The sequence below is a fragment of the Piliocolobus tephrosceles genome, chromosome 5 (genome assembly GCF_002776525.5).
Source record: "Piliocolobus tephrosceles isolate RC106 chromosome 5, ASM277652v3, whole genome shotgun sequence".
Classification (NCBI taxonomy): Eukaryota; Metazoa; Chordata; class Mammalia; order Primates; family Cercopithecidae; genus Piliocolobus; species Piliocolobus tephrosceles.
In genome coordinates, this window is record NC_045438.1 from 82359345 (window position 1) to 82380457 (window position 21113).

Sequence of the window (21113 nt, forward strand, 5' to 3'; positions counted from 1 at the left end):
GTGGTCACAGCTTGAGCAAATGCTAGTAAGTCAAAGAAAAGGCTAGGAGCCGGGCTCAAGAGGATACCTGGAGATGAGACTGAAAAGGGAGTAGATTTGGGGGAAATTTGGAAGGCAGGGCAGAAGAGAATCAAGTTTACTTTCTAAACCAGGGAATAGCTGCTTGAAACATAGTCCATGTCAGAAGCATTAAAGAGACTCTCCAGCCTCCCTTTGATTGACTATCCAGAGAGATCATGGAGGGGCAGGAGAGAGGAGAGATGGCATCATCAGAGAGGAAAGTTCATAAACACAGAAGTGGGATATAAAAGCAGTATTAGTTTTCCCTTTTGCTTTGAGTCTCTGTATTTTTACCACAATGGTGCCTCTACCTAGAGATTCTTAAGCCCGGGCCTCCCACGCTTGTTAAAGAAAGAAATGGCGATGCCATCCAGACACCTGCTAGCTTAGTTGAGATTTTCAAAGCTACACTTCTCTGGGAAGGTGCCATTAAACTACTGTAGATGAGCTCTATGAATCCTCCTTCCCATGAACCAGACATTTCTTGCTATAATAGTGCAAGGAAACTGGAGGGCTTGTTTTTCATTAAGGTTTCTGATTTGCAACCTCAGTGACTAAAATTCCATCAAAATACTGTAACACCCGGGGTGCTTAGGTGCTTTAACTCACATCCTTAAAGGTATACTCAGAAATAGTTTGATTCACCCAAAACAAGAACACCTGGTGTTCTTGAGACTTGGTGTTTGTCAAAAACCAAAGGTTCATTTTCAGGAAGTTTGGATATCTTTATTTTTAGGAGAAAAGGTGTTTTCCCAGTTATGAGCTATAAATAATGAGGTCTTTCGTAACGGTTCCAAGCCATGTTCAAAATAGATGGCCCAGAACAGCCTCCAAGGTACCATTCTGGAGCACCTGTGACTTACTTCCTTTTCTCACAGTCCCCTGTGTTAATGTGAAAAGTGTGTTTCAGCCCCACAGAAACTGGACACAACCAACCAGTCATTGTTAGAAATGTCTTTCTCCCCTGCCTCAGCATCTCTGCTGCTGCCATTGTCAAAAATAGGACCCTACCGGCCTATAATCCTAGCACTTTGGAAAGCCAAGGAAGGAGGATTACTTGAGCCTAGAAGTTCATGACCAGCCTGGGCAACAGAGTGAGACCCCTAACTCTACAAAAATTAAAAAGAAATAGGACCCTGCCTTCATGCCCCAGCAACCTGAAGTCCTAGATGCACTGCTCTTCCCAGCAAAGGCTTGCTCCCAGTCGCTGTTGATGTCATTTGTATGCCTGGAACCCTGATGTCCTGGGGGAAGCTGCAGGACAAGAACCCAGTGGCTTCAGGTAAAAATGACACCCATGGCCTTGCTGATAGATGGTGTCGGCTCCCTTTTCATTCCCTCCCTTGACAGACAGGAATAACATATAGAAAATATTCAAACTCAGTTAAGAAGCAGGGAGGGGAGTGGGTGAGTGACAAACCTGACTTCATGCTCCAATTCAGCGGCATGGGTGTTGGATCATAACGATTTCTGCATCCCTAAGCGCCACGGAGTGGTCTGTTCTATCTGGGAGTCCTGTAGCTTCAGGGCAGCCATTGTCCAATTCACATATGGGGTTTTGTGTTAATGGCTGCTGTTTAAATCTTCACAGAGCACAGATGGTGCCTGCATTGCATCAGCATTAACTGTTCTCCATTGGCAGAGCCCATTGCAGAAACACAAGAAGGGAGGAGAAATCAGAAGTATATCATCCCTTTGGCAAAAAGTCTGGTTTCCATATATGATTTTTATCCCAACTTACTGTACAGCTTTGAGTAGCCCAGTCAGCATATCTCAGCTTGTTACATGATGGTTGGTAAAGGACTTAGATGAAAGAAACTAAAGACCGTAGAAAATACTATCATTGCTGCTGTATCAACCATGCTGATAAGGCATACTCTGTAGCTTTGTTCCTTCTGTAAGCCACAGTAACACCATTTCTATTGTCAAGGAAAGGGCTATGCTTGAGAAACTGATGCATATATCTTCAGAATTTTTAGTACTTTTCTCTCAAAAGCCTTTCAAGTATATTACCTACCTACATATCTTCAGCTTGTCCCTATTTATTCCTATTTTGCAAATGAAAGGGACAAATGGCAGCAGTTATCAAGGTCAGATTGCTTTCCCTGCTAAAGACCAGTGGGCCTCCCTGGTAGCACCTGGGTTCTCAAGGCTATTGGAGGCTTAGTGGTGTGTCAAGCTACTTGCTTCCAGAGGCAAGAAGAAAATCATATTTTCCATAAGAGACGTGTGATCTGTCAGTTCTTCAGTTCTGATTTCAGATGGAAAATATGACTTCAGTTCTTTTTTCTTGAAGAAAAAATTCCCTGCCCAGGTATGACAGATGTCTTCAAATATGTGATGGATTGTCATGCGAAAGAGGGATTCAAATTGTCTGCTTGCCCAAGTGGGCAGTACTAGGGCTAGCTCAGTTTAGTTCAACTAATAGTTATTGAGAATCTAGGGTGCACAAGGCACATGCTTTCAACTGAAAATGATGGAGTGGGGAGGAAGAGAGAAGAATATCTTGCTTAACTCATAACACCAATTATGTCTTATACCATGATTTACCAAATATTTTACTTTCCTACCAAATATTTTACTTTCCTACCAATTGGTAGGAAAGTAAAATATTTGGTAAATCATGGTATAAATCAAGAAGTTACAGTCTCCAATGTCTATTCATGGTTGAAGCAGGAGTAATGTAAAAATGGACTTGGAGATTATTGCCACAGTGATAGATAGAATTTCTCAGAGAATCCAAGTAACCTAGTAAGCAGAAAGACATCGCATTGAAATATGGCTATGGTAAGGAATTCCATATTCAAAATAAAAATGTAACCACTGGAAAGACAAGCAGAGCAAAAAGTTTATCTAGGCCAGTCACTGTGGCTTATACCTGTAATCCCAGCACTTTAGAAGGCCCAGGAGGGTGGATTACTTGAGGTCAGGAGTTTGAGACCAGCCTGACCAACATGGCAAAACCCCGTCTGTACTAAAAATACAAAAAAATTAGCCAAGTGTGGTGGCACACACCTGTAATCCCAGTTACTTGAGAGGCTGAGGCACGAGAATCGCTTGAACCTGGAGGCGGAGGCTGCAGTTAGCCGAGAGTGTGCCACTACATTCCAGACTGGGTGACAGAGTGAGACTCCATCTCAAAAAATAAATAAATAAATAATTATATCCAATAAGGTCTGTAATCTAGAAATATAGGGCAGGGGCCCTCTGAAGAGCACTGGGAGATTAGAAGAGAGAGGAGCAAAATTGATATTGTAGGAGTTTATGGGTCCTATCGTCAGGATAATTAAAGGTTCCATGTTCCTATTCCCATGTACAAAATTAGGTCAAATAGCTACCAGAATTCTCCTTGACCAGTAGATGAATACCTGAGTGGTTACTAATTTGCCACCTTGGCAATTCCACCTTCCAGAAAGTAGAAGATGCAAGGGTAGAACTGCTATTTGGGTCATAATCTGGCTAAAAGGAATTAACAAGAGTACACATGAGAGGATCTTTAGAAGAAGCGGCAGTATCATCTTAAAAAACATGATAGTCAAGATTTTGTACAGTCCAAAATATTTCAAGACCTTTTGTATTGTTATTTTAAAAACACATAAAATTTACCGTACATTTTTATGTGTACAGTTCAGTAGTGTTAAATAAGTTCAGTACTCCTAAGTATTCACATTGTTGTGAAACAGATCTCCAAAACTGTTTCATCTCGGAAAATCTAAAACTCTGTACTCATTAAACAACTCCCCCTCTTTTTCTTCCCCCTAGCCCCTGATAAACACCATTCTGCTTTCTGTTTCTATGAATGTGACTGTTTTTCAATGCCTCATGTAAGTGGAATCACACCGAAGTTTCTTTTTATGATTAGCTTAATTCACTTAGCATAATGTCCTCAAGGTTCATCCATGTTAGAACACGTGACAGGATTTTCTTCCTTTTAAGGCTGAGAGTCCATTGTATGTATCTGCCACATTTTGTTGATCTAGTCACTCATTAACAGAAATGTGGGTTGCTTTCACTTCTTGGCTATTGTGAATAGTGCTGCTGTGAACATGAGTGTACAAACATCTCTTCAAGACCCTGCTTTGGATTCTTTTGAAAATATCCCCAGACCTGGGTCTGCTGGATCATATGGTAGTTCTATTTGTAATTTTTTTAGGAAGCGTCATACTGTTTTCCACAGCAGTTGCACTATTTTGCAATCTCTTCAACAATGCACAAGGGCCAAATGCAGTGACTGACACCTGTAATTTCTGCCCTGTGGGAGAAGGAAGCAGGAGGATCACCTGGGCAGTTCAAAACCAGCCTGGGCAACATGGGAAGAGTCTGTCTCTACAAAAATAAAAAATTAACCGGGCATGGCAATATGTGCCTCTTGTCCCAGCTACTTGGGAGGCTGAGATGGGAGGAGCACTTGAGCCTGGGAAGTTGAGCCTGCAGTGAACTATGATCGTAACACTGCACTCCAGCCTGGGTGACAGAGTGAGACCCTGTCTTAAAAAACAAAAACAAACAAGAAAAATAAAAAATAAAAACAGTGCACAAGGATTTCAGTTTCTCCACAGCCTCACTGACACTTGTTACTCTGTTTTTTTGGTAGTAGTCATCCCAGTGGGTGTAAGGTGAGATCTCATTGTAGCTGTAATTTTTATTTCTCTGACAATTAGTGACATTGAGCATCTTTTCATATATTTATTGGCTATTTGTATGTCTTTGGTGAAACGTCTATTCAAGTCCTTTGCCCACTTTTTAGTTGGGTTATTTTATATTTGGCTGTTGGGAGTTGTAGGAGTTCTTTAAATGAGAGTCCTTTACATAGGGGTTCTTTATATATCAACTCTGTATTAGGTTTATGATTTACAAATATTCCCTCTCATTCCATGAGTTGCCTTTTTACTTTGATTGTGTCCTTTGATCGAGTCAGATTTTAAGTTTGATATAGTCCCATTTGTTCATTTTTGCTTTTGTTTTTTGTGCTTTTGGTGACATATCCAAGAAATCATTACCAAGTCCAATGTCATGAAGCTTTTCCCTCGTGTTTTCTTCTAGAGTTTTATAATTTTGGGTTCAAGACATTTTTAAACAGGTTTTCATGTTAATAAACAGGTAGAAATTATGCATATGTGGGGAAAGATGATTCAGGAGGGCTAGGAATGCCCAAAACAAAGTTCACATGAGGACCCTTTTCTCGAAAAAGGGTAAATTGTGCCAGCAGTTCTGTTTCATTCAGAGTTTTATTTTAAAACATTGGAAAAACATGAACAACTATGGGAACGTGTATGGAACCACAAATAGGGGGTTCAAGAAAACTGAAGCCCAAAATGAGTGGAGACCTTTCAAAGAGGACCACAGAAAACAAAAATGAATTTGTGGTTCTCTTTGGAGCGTAAAGATGAGGAAACCAACAGCTGCTCGTTGGGGCTGACTGTGTAGTACTGAGGATGGCAAAGAGCCCAGAGTTAATTTTATATTGTGCGTCAAGGAGAATGACTGAATCAATGACCATGAGATTGAAAAGTGAGAAAAAACTTGGAAAAGGGAATGGAAGCCCTAGGTAGATGAACAAAAAGAAAATGCTTAGCTCCCAGACTGGATGAAGTAAAACCACCAAAGAGGAATAGTAGATATGATTATGATACAACTTGCTATGGTCAAAATATTTCAGGGACTCTGGAGCCAAGGAAAGCATCAAAAGACTAGAGATCAGAAATTTCATCGTAATTTTCAAAACAAAGACAAGAAAGTGGGTCTTTAAAAATTTGACTGAATAGCAGTAATAGGAATGATTTCTGAATATCTAGACAAGTATACACTCTTGGGTCAAAAATTTGATTTTGCAAGGTTAAGATGGACACATGGCTTATCAGTAGCAGATACTGGGAGGAAATAAGCTCAGAGATGTTAATTGTAAATAATAAGTGACAGTGAAATCTGAGCATTTCTAGAAAATAGGATATAGACAGAGAGAGGTGATAGTCTGTCCTGTGTACCAATGATTGGAGCATTTATTCAATCCAGGTATCTGCCAGGGGTGTAGTCACAGGCAGTGTGTTTCAGAGGAGAGTAACAAGGAAGGTATAAGAACTCATAGCTGACTAAGCCAAAACTTCCATTCCTGAAACTGAACATGAAGAACCATTAGAAGGTGCTAATGAGGGGCCAAACTTCTCATCGCTGGAAGCCTTCAAAAATGTTTTGTATTTTCTGGTTGAAGATCAAGTGGTTCATAGTTGGTTTGAAATGACTAGAGGGGTTGAGAGGGTGAAACCAGACCTTGACGCAAGAAAATTCTGGCCTAGGAAAATCACTGGTTTCTGGAATGGGGAGAGGGTAGTTTAAAATGGAAATTAGGTAATTTTTGCTAAATCTTTTTTTAAAAAAATAATTTTCTCTTGGAGGCAGTTTTTCAAATGAAACCATAAACCTTGATGCAGGTTTTACTACTTCATTACCAGTGAGTGGGATGCTTTTCACTTTTATTTTATACTGAAAAACGTGAAAAGTTACTACTATTTCATATCTATTTTAAGACCTACACTTATATTGAAATTGGATTTTTAAAAATTATTCTGTGAACTTCATTTTGTAATCTTTCAGAAGGGAGACTTTCTGTTTTCACCGTATGCTTTTAGAGTAAATATGAATATAGTTCCTTGTATCTGTATCATATATGACTTTTGCCTGTCACTCACCTAAGAAATATAACTATCTATACCTGAATGGGAAAATTACAAGTGCCACGTATGAAGGAGGTGAGATGAGATGGGCAAAACCACCCTGTTGAAACGAAGGTTCCACATACCCAAGGTGTCGCCAGTTCTCAGGAAAGACAATATGGAATGTTTGCTTTTGGAACCTTCTGTTCTCTCAACCTTTTTCTCTCATCTCTGAAACAACCAAAGAAATACCTAAGGGGCAGTTTCAGCCATTATATAGCCCCATGATCATTCTGAGCCGACTATCACAGATAGGGGACACGTAACGCTCCCCCTCGACATCAGCTTCATCCGACTGCCGTTCCACTCTGGAACAAAGCTCTGGTGCCATGTGGCACGCCGCCAGAAGGGCATTTCTGCTTTGTCTTCTAGATTCTAAGGACTGATAGTTAGCTGAGCCTGATAATTTACCGAATCCCCATGCGGTAAAAGCGCTTCCTAGGATTTGCAGAGTTTCATTGAGCAGGAAAGGGACACAGCAGTTATCTTCACTCTTCAGGAGGAATCCAGACACTAGAAAAATAGAACCAATTGTGAGATTCACCTTCTGCATACCGAAAGATGTACTGCATCCAGTTGGCCAGACTTCTTTGGATAGAGCTATATAAAACGGAACATTTTGGAGTAATAAAATTTACAATAACATGTTTCCATATGAAATAGCATTTCTTTCCTGGTTCACTTCAGAGAAACAGCAACAGGTAGAAAGGGAGCATGAGAGTTGAACTCTGCGGTCGGAAGACTTGCGTTAAGCCCTGGCCAGGCAGCCCTGTGACTTTGGGTAAATTCCTTCACCTTTCTGGGCCTTGGCCTCATTGTCTGCAAAATGGATTATTAAGTCAGGGAACCAGAAACCATGCCAGGTGTTTCAAATAGAGGGCCTATAAAACAGGAAATTGGTTACACAGGTGTTAGAAAACTGGAAGAACAGAAAAGGGAAGGAGAGCTAATGATGAATGACCACAGAAAGTATCTACCACTCCTAGGGCTGGAGGGGATGAAAGGGACCTGTGAGCCTGATGGAGGGCTGGTGCCTCAGGAGCTGCAGCTGTGGGGCAGACAGCCCCTTCCAGACACTCCACCACAGCGTCAGGGATGCAGCCACTTCCAGAACACACCACCAAGGAAGGAAAGATAAACAGAACAAGAGACAGAAGGAGCCACAGCATCTTCATGCCTCCCACCTTCTGAGCTCCCCTGCCTGTGCACCTGTTGGCAGGACCAATAATAAGTCAGCCAGCAAAAGAGCCTAGGAAATGGAGTTTATGAACTCCCAGCCTCAGCAAGAGGGAAATATGAGAAGAGTGGATGCGAGTCCGAGAGACAATAGTAAATAACCAACATACGAGTTTTTAACATCAAACTAAAATTCAGTCAAATAATAGAAGTCAAAATTAGTAGGTGGTAAGGACTATTTCAGTTTTCCAGTTATGTTGTATTAAGGTAGTTTAGCTGTATTAAAGCAGTGTTACAGAAATACACACGGAGAGAGTGGTAATAGTGTTGCTTCTGGCCCCAACAGTTTCTGAATAATTTTTTTTTTAGATTTTTTTTAATTAAAAAAGTTTGTATTGAGTCATGATTTAGGAAAAACTACAAGTACATTTCTGAAAACCCTGTGACAGGAGAAATCATAGCAAAAATGTGGGTTATGGTAGGGTCTGTCCTCAAGAATTCCTGAGAATAATTGCAGGGATTCTGTTAACTGATTCAAGTCATGACTCTGTCATGGGGATTCGAGTCAGGCCTTTGCACACTGAGCCTACATGATTTTCCTTTTTTTACTAACCAAAAAGTACCTTGGTGGGCTGACCGTGTTTTTCAGCCCAAAGTTGAAGTCAAATGGCATTCCACTGTTTGACCTCTACCCTGGGATGCCATCACCCCCTCCTCAAATCAGGGAGTCCGTTCAAACTGCAGGGGATAGGTAACGTGTGTGTGTGCGCACACGCACGCGCGTGTACTTGTGCACGTGTGTGTTATTGACAGGGTCAGCTTCATGAGCATAAAACCTGTGCAACTAATTGCACAGGGCCCCATGCTCAGAGGGGTCCTGCACTTTATTTAATGTTCTCTTGTCACTCTTGAAATTCTTTTTTTTTTTTTTTTTTTGAGACGGAGTCTCGCTCTGTCGCCCAGGCTGGAGTGCAGTGGCGCGATCTCGGCTCACTGCAAGCTCCGCCTCCCGGGTTCAGGCCATTCTCCTGCCTCAGCCTCCCGAGTAGCTGGGACTACAGGCGCCGCCACCTCGCCTGGCTAGTTTTTTGCATTTTTTAGTAGAGACGGGGTTTCACCGTATTAGCCAGGATGGTCTTGATCTCCTGACCTCGTGATCCGCCCGTCTCGGCCTCCCAAAGTGCTGGGATTACAGGCTTGAGCCACCGCGCCCGGCGAAATTCTTAATCTCTGAACAAGAGGCTAACATTTTCATTTTGCGCTAAGCCCTGCAAACCATCTAGCCAGTTCTGGTTTTGTGTTAGGGGAGGGCAACTGTGAATAGAGGACCAGGAAAGGTCTCAGTGAGAAAATGCATTTGAGGAAAAGCTGGAAGATGATGAGGGAGTGAGACATGCCTTTCTTTTACTTATTCTGAATAACTTCAACTCAGCACTTGGCAAGTGTTACGTCCTCTAAGCAGTCTTACACTAACTCCCTTAGCAGTTACTGCTCTAGCCCTGTCCCCCCAGCACTCTGCAAATACCTCCGTTATGTACTCAGGTGACACTGTAAACATTTATATTGAACATCTGTCTCCCCAGTCACCTTGTTAGCTCCTTGGAGAAAAAGGTGGTGTTTTATTCATATTTGTAGCAACAGCAATAATACTGGTTGTTACTTAATGCCAGATCCTGTTCCAAAGGTTTTACTACAAGGCAGACACTGTCAGTATCCCTGTCTTACAGTTGTAGAAACTGCAACATAGAAAGGTTAAGTAACCAGCCCAAGTGACACAACTGGTAGATAACAGAGCTGAGACTTGAATCCAAGAAAGTGGAGTCCCCAGACCTTGCATAGTACACAGTGAGTGCCTAGAGCATCATTGGAGAATGAAAAAATGAGTATGGCTGGACAGAGTGGCTGATGCCTGTAATCCCAGCACTTTGAGAGGCCGAGACAGGAAAATGGCTTGAGCCCAGGAGTTCAAGGCCAGCCTGGACAACATAGTGAGACCTCATCTCTAAACAAAAAAAAGAAGAAGAAGGAGAAGGAGAAGAAGAAGAAATTAGTAAACAAAGAATTATAAGTGACTAAATGATCAGATAGAGTCTGAGGAGTAAAACAAATAGGAGAAGGATTTTTACATTGTGGCTACAGATCCAAGTTCAAACCTGCACAGGAGAGAAAAGACACTCCGTTTATGTTTTAAGACATATTCACTATATTCACTAAAACAAATAATGATTTTCTTTAGCTAAAAGAACCACCATATGAAGTATGTTTAAATCAATTTCAATGTTGATTTAGGTTTTATATTATTGCCTTAGGAATAGAAAACAAGATAAATTCTATCTAAAATTCATAATAAAATTGCCTAGACACAATGGCTAACACCTGTAATCCCAATACTTTGGGAGGTCAAGATAGACGGATTGCTTGAGTCCAGGAGTTTGAGACCACCTGGGCAACATGGTGTCTCTACTAAAAATACAAAACATTTTAGTCTCTACTAAAAATACAAAAATTAACTGGGCATAGTGGTACGTGCCGATAGTCCCAGCTCGTCGGGAGGCTGAGTTGGGAGAATCACCTGAGCCCCAAAGGTTGAGGCTGCGGTAAGCCAAGATCATGGCACTGCACTCCAGCCTGCACAACCAGTGTGAGACCCTGTCAATAAATAAATAAGTAAATAAATAAAATTAATACGAGGCCAGATGTGGTGGCTCACGCCTATAATCCTAGCACTTTGAGAGGCTGAGGCAGGAGGATCCTTTGAGCCCAGGAGTTTGAGACAAGCCTGCGCAACATAGGGAGACCCTGTCTCTAAAAATAAATAAAATAAAAATTAATAGTAAAATAACCAGAAGCTTTGTTTAAATAGTAAGGTTAATTAATTTAACAAATCCTTTCTAAATGTCTAACATGCTGCTTTGGGAAGAAGAATGTGGTAATGTGGATATGAATTACAGGAAATTAAGATGAGGAGTGATGCCTGATCACTAAGCCAGTTTTCATCCTGCAGAGTGGGATACAGTGCAGTAAGAGAGTGGGAAGGGAGAGTTAGTTGTCACCAGCATTGCTTTCGTCATTTGACAAGTGCCTTGCTGTGCAAATACAACCCAGAGGAGTTGTCAGTGGTCTAGAGTTTTAAAAAGCCTTTGGGCATGGGTTCATTGCCTTTATCTTCCTGGTTCCTGCAGTGTGTAAGAGATTCAGCTTTATCAGGAAAGTGTACATGGTGTTGCTGAAGGTGTAAGTTTCCCTTTTTTGTGAAGTTGTGATTAAGGGACCTTGAGAAGCGTGCCAGCCCTCTCCCAGGGAGCAGTCACCTGTCCTCCGGATTCATCTGATCAGCCTTCTGCAGATGGGCTCAATGCTACAGCCATGTGTATATACTGCCAAAACCAACTGCAGACACCTTAATCATGTAGCTTATGCAGAGAATGATATTCCAAGTCTCAAAAATTCTCAAACCCTATTTTCAATAAATGCCTGAAGGCTGACTGCCTCATTCCTGTCATAGTCCAGAGATGGAACTGTTGTAAGTATCCTACCGTAAACTCTGTCCTGCAGCAAAATGGATGTCTCATGAAACACTGAGCTCCCCAGCTCTGCAACAGTGCCCAGACTTTCTCTACAAGTTGAGTTTTCATCAGCCCATCTTCCTTTCAGCATAGAGATGATATGTTAGAACCCAGTGGAATAAAGGGTTAAGGGTCATAGTTACAGTGGGTCAAATTTCAACACCTTGTCATCATGTCGACTTGCACCATCGGACACGGTAGCCTGGCCTTATTTCTTTCAGGGTTGAACCAACTCATATGTGCCAACTGCTAGCTGAGGTCATTGCCTCCCAGGAAGCAGTCGGTGGGAGGTTGGAGGGTTAACTTTCTGCTCTCTCCCAGGTCTCGGCCCCAAATGGCAACTGTATTCTGGCCCCATTGTGTGATCCCATCTCATCTGTATCAGAATGAGTATTGCACATTATGAGACCAGGTAGTTACATATTTAAATGCGACGAAAATTATTCTTTGAAATGAGGCATTCACAATATTTTCATTCAAAATGCAAGACTGTTTTCCCAAGTTGTCCCTAATATCGTATTTTGCATTTGTTTCTCATACCTTGAGGCCACTGCTAACCAGTGGATTTTAGCCTAGAGGGGTCTGCTTAGAGCAGAGGGATGCACCTCCATTAACATCAGTGAATTGGAGCTGTTCTTCTATTTCTAGCCACTTCATTCCATTGTAACTTTATGATCATTACTTTGTAAAATACCATTTTATGAGTTTAGTTTTGTGTGTAATTCTCCACCTCCCACCCCCTCTTATTTTTTCCCATTATTAGAGCCTTGTTTGTTAAGAACAAAAAGTAACAGTGCACACTTGGGGTCACAGTTTCATGAACATACAGCTTTTCACTGGTACCTGAATATTTGCCTTCTGAGTATAATGAATGAATTTAAATGGTTCCTAAAAATGGGTAGACAGTGCCAGCTTCTCAAGATGGAGGCTAAGCCAGTATTTAGAAAACCTCTGCCTGTTGTAACCCTTGCTGGCAGGTGTGATGGGCACTTGCTTTCTGTTTTGTGTATCTGGAGCAATTACCACTGCCTAAAGTAGATCAGAGATGGGTTCCTTGGAGGGACCCTCGTGACAGTTCAGAAAGTAGCCATCGTATCAAAGCAACCCTTGACCTAGAGCAGACACTCAAGGTGTCCTGATAAAAGTGTTCAAGGGGCCCCCTCGCTAGTCCCCTCAGCCTCAGTAGTCTGCTATCCTGAATTTGTCTGGATTTCTCAGTTGACAACTACTCATATAATCTTGCAATGGCTTTTCCATTGTTGACTTAACACTGTTACTTAGTTAACTTTTCATCATTTGTACCTCTTCTACAAAGCTAAATTGTAGGTCTCTTGAGCACAGGCCTGAGTCCTGCACATACCCTTCCCTCACACCACTGAGCACAGAAGAAGAAACAGACTGGACTTGGTTTGGAATCCTAGCTCTCCATTGACTAGCTCTATGACCATGGATAAACTCCTTCACCTCCCTGCTTCACAGTTTTCTTAGCTACAGAATAGGGGCAGTCATGCCTGCCTTGCAAGGCATTACAAGAGCACAGTGCTGGGCACTAGGAGATACTTGGTAAATAGTCATTCTGGCTCACCAAACAAAGCCTCACACACAGAAGCTGAGCAAAATCTTGCAGACTTAAATATAGCAAAGCAGGCCGGGCGCGGTGGCTCAAGCCTGTAATCCCAGCACTTTGGGAGGATGAGACGGGTGGATCACAAGGTCAGGAGATCAAGACCATCCTGGCTAACACAGTGAAACCCCGTCTCTACTAAAAAATACAAAAAAACTAGCCGGGCGAGGTGGTGGGCACCTGTAGTCCCAGCTACTCGGGAGGCTGAGGCAGGAGAATGGCGTGAACCCAGGAGGCGGAGCTTGCAGTGAGCTGAGATCCGGCCACTGCACTCCAGCCTGGGCGACAGAGCAAGACTCCGTCTCAACAACAACAAAAAAAATATAGCAAAGCAGGACTGAAACCAGTATGGGAGATGAGCTAGTTATGAGCTCTTGAACTTTCATGGTGAGGACACCATTTCCTCTGCCCTTGGGCTTAAGTGACAATTTACAAACCAGGTTTTTTGGCCAAGCACGGTGGCTCATGCCTGTAATCCCAGCACTTTGGGAGGCCAAGGTGGGTGGATCGTGAGGTCAGGAGATTGAGACCATCCTGGCTAACATGGTGAAACCCTGTCTCTACTAAAAATACAAAAAAATGAGTCAGGTGTGGTGGCGGGCGCCTGTAGTCCCAGCTACTGGGGAGACTGAGGCAGGAGAATGGCGTGAACCCGGGAGGCGGAGCTTGCAGTGAACCGAGATCACACCACTGCACACCAGCCTGGGTGACAAGAGTGAGACTCTATCTCAAAAAAAAAAGGTTTTTTATCTGTGACTCTTTCATGATGATATGACGATCATTTCAAGCTCAGCATGTCTCCTAAGCCTCAGTGATCTAAGGAGTGCCATTGATTTGTGATGTGGAGACTTGCACATTTGCATCCTTAGTCCAATTCATACATTTAAGCATCTTCTCTAAGCGGAGATGCTTTCTCCAGCTCTTTGCAGCCAGCCGTGTGGCAGAGGGTGACTCCCAGTACTGCTTCCTGATCTACAGATACCTATGGATGTCCCTTGCTTCTTTAGAAATTTTCTTTACAAGAGGCCACAGTGGAGGATAGTGGTAAGGTTTACGTAGACCTACAGCATCAAAAAAAAAAAAAAAATGGTGATAAGGATGGGAGTATGAGAAAAACTGTGTGAACAGTGTAAATATCATTGAAAGTAATTTCCTATATTTCCCATATAGTGAGCACCTTTGCCAAAACTCAAGAAGCGTCTTATCCACCCGTTCGGCAACTGGCACATTACAGAGGAGCACAGAATCATTATGAGGGCAGGGGTCAACTCTGCATTGATTTTACCGTTTCTTTCTTTGTGGTGGAGCCATGTGGCAGTAAAGGAATAGGTCATGTGACATTCTTGTCACCTTCCTCAGTTACCTATAAATACACATTTTCTTGCTTTTTTACTTTCTTTTAAAGATTCCTGGAAGAAAAGGACATAAAACAGATGTATTGTCAGTACTACATTTGCTGAACCTATTACCATGTCACCTTAGCAGGATACAAAATGTCAGTCAGATGAGCTCTTTTTTAATACTGGTACTGTGACACGGGGCAAACAAAGACCGTTGCCTGCCTGCCCTTGAGCAGTTGATCAGTTTGGTTAGTTGATTTACATGATGCCTTGTTCCAAAAGTAACTTGAGACAGCACCCTCTAAACACACTGTGTTGTTACCTTGTGTACACAGTAGTAGTATGTTAGCACACAGTTCAACTTATGACATATTCGGTAACATACAAGTTTTTTTTTTTTTTTTTTTTGAGACCAAGTCTTGCTCTATCGCCCAGGCTGGAGTGCAGTGGCCGGATCTCAGCTCACTGCAAGCTCCGCCTCCCAGGTTCACGCCATTCTCCTGCCTCAGCCTCCCGAGTAGCTGAGACTACAGGCGCCGCCACCACGCCCGGCTAGTTTTTTGTATTTTTTAGTAGAGACAGGGTTTCACCGTGTTAGCCAGGATGGTCTCGATCTCCTGACCTCGTGATCCGCCCGTCTCGGCCTCCCAAAGTGCTGGGATTACAGGCTTGAGCCACCGCGCCCGGCCAACATACAAGTTTTTAACAAGTATTTACCATGTTAGATACCCCAGGTTAGATTAGACTCAAGGTTACAAAGACAGACAAAACCATTCCTGATCTGAAGGAGCTTGCTGTCTTATGCTAGAAACAGACACAATTAGGTATAATAAAAGGGAGATCGCAGTGATTGCCCATATAGAATTTATAATGTGGGTCTAGCAGTCATGGCTTTTTGTTTTTTTTTTTTAAACCAAATATCTCTGGACTCGTCATCTGACAGAAAAAAGAAATTTAAGATGGAATCTTACTTAAGTACTTTAAAAAGATTAACAATTAAAATCCCGTTCAGTTACATGTCTAAGAAATTTCCCTTACTGGAAAGAATGCAGTGATATGAAGTCAGTGCTGCCCTGGAGAATCCAGCACATTTCCTCACCTGGCTCTGAGAGCTGAGAGGACAGTGTCATTCATTCTCTCTAAGAGGACTGGAGAGCGCTCCCAAAGGAGTGAATGTCCAGGTTGAATCTTGAACATCAATTACAGGTCCTGGCAAGAATTTTGGCTCTGTATGCTGCGGTGAGTTTAATACATGCAGAAGTCAGCTGCAAAGCTTACCAGTTCACCTTGCAGTGCACTCACTCCCCCAGCTAAAATTTTGTATCACTGCTACCATAGCTTCTAGCAAGGACCCCATGATTGCTGCTTTCATTTGATTTGTACAGGATTTGTAGACATGCCTCACCTTCCTGTGGGGTCAGCGGTGCTTGCAAGAACCTAGAGGATGTGTGGTTTTATGTGCAGGGTAAGGAAGCCTACCCTGATGAACACCAGCAAGTTTAATTCATTTCCATCTGAAAAAACAATTGGCCTCAGGCAACATATTCTTAATTGTCTAAGTCATTGTGTGTAAGCAGGCATGCATGCGCACGCACACGTGTTTGTGTGCATGTGCAAGCTGTGCGTAAATAGCACACTTTCAATCTGTGTAAAATATAATGGATAAGCAGCAAATGACAGCAGGCTTAGCCCCTGAAGATTTACCAGGAAAAAAAGACAGCTGCATGGCAAAGCTGCTGCCAATAATTAGGGAAGGAATAGCCCATACCCTGTGCCACTCAGCAGCTTCAGCCATTTAAATGACAGCCGGTTTGTTTCGCTCTGCAACCCCTGTTCATTATGGGCCAGGGGTTGATTTCGTCTCGAGCACACCGCTTTTGATTGTTGTCATCTCTGGTGAGATAATGAGATCATCATCATTATAAGATCAGGTAGGACATGATGACCGAAAGTCTCAAGTAGAAACTGTGATGGATGAGCAAAACAGAGTTGTTTTAATGTCTCTTTTAACATTGTAAGTGAGGAAAACCTATTTTTGCAACTCCCTGGACTTAGTTTTTTGCAGGGTCACCTTGACATTTTTGTGGTTGACAAGAAAACATTAAGGCCCTCTTGGGCTCCAGCAAGCTAAGCTGCAAGAAGTGTCACAACACTCCCCCCTCATGTAGAATGGCTCTCAACAGGACCGATTGGGAGGGAAATTAATAGGCTCCCCATTGTCACTGTGCATTTTTGCCAGGATATTTCATTAGTGTAAACACCGAACCCGTTGTCATCTTGTTTAGCCACTTGACCCTGGTGATTTTCAATTCTGCCTGTGCCGTGATGGAGTACAACAGTGGCATGCGCGAGACAGGGACTAATTATTGGAAGCAGAATCATTGCTGACCCAGTACCACAAGATTAACTGCCCCTTTGCAGTCTTTATTCTGGGACATTAGCACTGTCTGGTTATCTTGCTTCAGTTGAGGGATTCGGGACAATAGCGGTGCTGATGGTAATGTTGGCGATTTTCCTGTTTGTTTTGCAGGTCACCGCCAGGGGCTTTGGGCCGCTGTTACAGTTTGCCTACACTGCCAAGCTGTTACTCAGCAGAGAAAACATCCGCGAGGTCATCCGCTGTGCTGAGTTCCTGCGCATGCACAACCTGGAGGACTCCTGCTTCAGCTTCCTGCAGACCCAGCTCCTGAACAGTGAGGATGGCCTGTTTGTGTGCCGGAAGGATGCTGCATGCCAGCGCCCGCACGAGGACTGTGAGAACTCTGCAGGAGAGGAGGAGGATGAAGAGGAGGAGACGATGGATTCAGAGACGGCCAAGATGGCTTGCCCCAGGGACCAGATGCTTCCAGAGCCCATCAGCTTTGAGGCCGCCGCCATCCCCGTAGCAGAGAAGGAAGAAGCCCTGCTGCCCGAGCCCGACGTGCCCACGGACACCAAGGAGAGCTCAGAAAAGGACGCGTTAACGCAGTACCCCAGATACAAGAAATACCAGCTTGCATGTACCAAGAATGTCTATAATGCATCATCACACAGTACCTCAGGTTTTGCAAGCACATTCCGGGAAGATAACTCTGGCAACAGCCTCAAGCCAGGGCTTGCCAGGGGGCAGATTAAAAGTGAGCCGCCCAGTGAAGAGAATGAGGAAGAGAGCATCACACTCTGCCTGTCTGGAGATGAGCCTGACGCCAAGGACAGAGCGGGGGATGTCGACATGGAGCGGAAACAGCCCAGCCCTGCACCTACCCCCACGGCCCCAGCTGGGGCCGCCTGCCTGGAGAGATCCAGGAGCGTGGCCTCGCCCTCCTGCTTAAGGTCTCTGTTCAGCATAACGAAGAGTGTGGAGCTGTCTGGCCTGCCCAGTACATCTCAGCAGCACTTTGCCAGGAGTCCAGCGTGCCCTTTTGACAAGGGGATCACTCAGGGTGACCTTAAAACTGACTACACCCCTTTCACAGGGAATTATGGACAGCCCCACATGGGCCAGAAGGAGGTGTCCAACTTCACCATGGGGTCGCCCCTCAGGGGGCCTGGGTTGGAGGCTCTCTGTAAACAGGAGGGAGAGCTGGACCGGAGGAGCGTGATCTTCTCCTCCAGCGCTTGTGACCAAGTGAGCACCTCGGTGCATTCTTATTCTGGGGTGAGCAGTTTGGACAAAGACCTCTCTGAGCCGGTGCCAAAGGGTCTGTGGGTGGGAGCTGGCCAGTCCCTCCCCAGCTCACAGGCCTACTCCCACGGTGGGCTGATGGCCGACCACTTGCCAGGAAGGATGCGGCCCAACACCAGCTGCCCGGTGCCAATCAAAGTCTGCCCTCGCTCACCCCCCTTGGAGACCAGGACCAGGACTTCCAGCTCCTGCTCTTCCTATTCCTATGCGGAGGACGGGAGCGGGGGCTCGCCCTGCAGCCTCCCTCTCTGTGAGTTCTCCTCCTCGCCCTGTTCCCAGGGAGCCAGATTCCTTGCCACAGAACATCAGGAACCAGGCCTGATGGGAGATGGAATGTACAACCAAGTGCGGCCCCAGATTAAATGTGAGCAGTCTTACGGAACCAACTCCAGTGACGAATCCGGATCGTTCTCGGAAGCAGACAGTGAGTCGTGTCCTGTGCAGGACAGGGGCCAGGAGGTAGGGAACCCACATAAATTCAAGCATGTGACCCACTCTTTAGGCCCTTTATCTGGACTATTCCCTGCCCCCCACCACTCCCAGATTGTTCTTACATGCTGAGATTAAAGATGGCAGTAGAGAGACTGCCTTCCCCATCCACAGAGGCAGGATGTTGAAGGTGATTCCACATTAACCACTTCTGTCGTAGAAAAGCACTTGATATTTGATCTGGATCTCAATACTCAACAAGCAGAGGCAAGCTGCTGAGTAAAAAAACACTGAAGTCTAATGCATGAAGTGCACTGAGGCACTCCAGACCCCCCTCTTTCTCCTCCCTCTCTTCCCCCTCCTACATCTGCTTTGGAAGGATGCCATGTCCATCATCCTCATCCTTGCCCTTCACCCCTTCAGCACAAGGAAGATATAGAATCTCTTTCCAGATTGATTGATTGAAACCAAATAGATCAACACTTTCCCAGCACCTTTTAGATTTTCCTTGTCAACAGAAGACCCCAGGGCCATCCCATGTCCATCACAGTGAAGGTGATAGAAGGCTCACTGTTTATCCCAGTCCTGGGGTCATCACAGAAGCACCCTAGTCGGCCACACGTAATGTGTAATGGATCATTTCCCAAGCTCCCTCAAACGCTGGGAAGACATTTTGAGAAGTAGCGGGGTACAGTAGCAGTTTCATCCACCCTGAAAGCGATGTACTTGCTAGGAAAAATGTCCAGAGGCCCATGTGTGTCTTACCATTGCTGTGAGAGGGGAACAGGGGCAACAGCAGCCACATCATGAGCAAGACTCACAAGACTAAGGAAAGGAAAGAAGAGGCCTCCCCCAGAGGACCCACCTCCCAATAACATGAACATTCGCTAGGAAGACCCGAGAGAGTCTGTGTCGTGACCTGGCGTTCACGGCACTGTCTTGCTGATTGACAGGGTACCAGCTTGAGACTGCTACCTGTGTCTCAGACCCCCCTCAGGAGCGGTAGTGAACAAACCCAGTGACAAGTCCCTTCTCAGAGCTGTGTATCCCAAAAACACAGGAAGAAATGAAAAATGGTCCTCCTGAGGCCAGTAACCTTGGTACCCGTCTGTGCTCTCTGGATGTTACCAGCCTCTGTAAGGCAGAGATGTTAACCCAACCAGACAGCAGAAATGCCACATGGGATGAGGTGGCTTTTCACAGAGCCACATGCAGTTTATTCAGCCTCTGCAAGATTGGTGAGAAGCATATGAGGTTTTAGTTCGGGCATGTTTTGAAAGTAGATGCCAAAGGCCCTATGCCAACTGCAAAAAATGCCCTGTGGTCACTTCCTTCTTTGCTCGCTAGCCTGGTTTCTGCCCCTCTCTTAACTGCCTAGCAGACATGGAGAAAGACAGAGAAACACTGAAAGGATTTAATTTAAAATAAATTAGAAAGGAAATTTGAATGGGAGCTATTCCCATGCGAATATACCATCTCTCCTTAGGTTTGGGGTGGTGGGTTGTGCCTCGTGCCCCAAGCCAGGCTCACATCCGTGTCCCTAACATTGGGAAGATTGAGCTTTCCTGAAAATAGTGAAAGGTCGTGTTTTCTCTCTCCTTACTCATTCTTTCCCTCTGACCTCTTTAGTGAGGTTTTCCTTTTGTTCTGAAACTGTGAATGAGTGGACCTGGTGTGGAAGGCTAGCCACTGTGTCCAGCTCATCTGCATCATGGCTTCCTACCAAGGACTGCTGGAGGGAGAAGAGGACAAAGGCCTGCAGTCTGTTTTTTGTCTCTCCTTTAACAGGAGCCTGGGGCCAGGCGTGGTGGCTCAGGCCTGTAATCCTAGCATTTTGGGAGGCTGAGGTGGGTAGATCACTTGAGTTCAGGAGTTCGAGACCAGCCTGGGCAACATGGTGAAACCACATCTCTACCAAAAGTATAAAAAAAAAGCCGGGTGTCGTGGCTCGTGCCAGTAGTCCCAGCTACTTGTGGGGCTGAGGTGGGAGGATCTCTTGAGCCCAGGAGAAGGTTGCAGTGAGCTGAGATTGTGCCACTGCACTCCAGCCTGGGTGACAGAGACCGACTCTGTCTCCAAAAAAAAAAAAAAAAAAAAAAACTGGCCATTAAGTTCAAGGGAGGCTTGTGTTTTTATGACATTTGCATATGTTCAAAGAACTGTCAGTTTCAGATACATCTTCTTTTGTGCTCCCCACCCCCTCACCCCGCCACCAATATCCCAAAAGAGAGCATAAAGTCATTTCTTGGAACTCGAGGCCATAGCAAGAGCACATGTATTTTTTCTGTGTTGGAGCCATGTCAGTTGTTTACCTTAGAATTAAAAATAGTAACTCAATTAAAAGGAGGACTCATTCAACCTATAAAGCAGTCACGAACAAGACTCGCCTTCCCCCCTTGAGAAATACCCCTACTTTTAAAAATATTCTTATTTTTACCTTTAAAAAAATCCATCTTCTGCATTCCTGAACAGTGAAAGAAGAGACATTTACCAAAGCTGTATGCCATTTTGGAAATCATAGTCCCTCTCAGTGGTACAGTTTGG

General features: G+C 44.3%; 1 protein-coding gene across 4 annotated transcripts in view; it reads left to right on the top strand.

The window, feature by feature from the left end:
* BACH2 (BTB domain and CNC homolog 2) overlaps positions 1-21113 on the top strand; it is a 383325-nt gene that overhangs the window by 341371 nt on the left and 20841 nt on the right. For all 4 annotated transcript variants that reach the window (XM_023205309.1, XM_023205308.2, XM_023205307.1 and 1 more), the window contains one exon: positions 17007-18599. In XM_023205309.1, the coding sequence (XP_023061077.1) occupies positions 17007-18599 (1593 nt within the window). The remainder of the gene's footprint in view (positions 1-17006; positions 18600-21113) is intronic.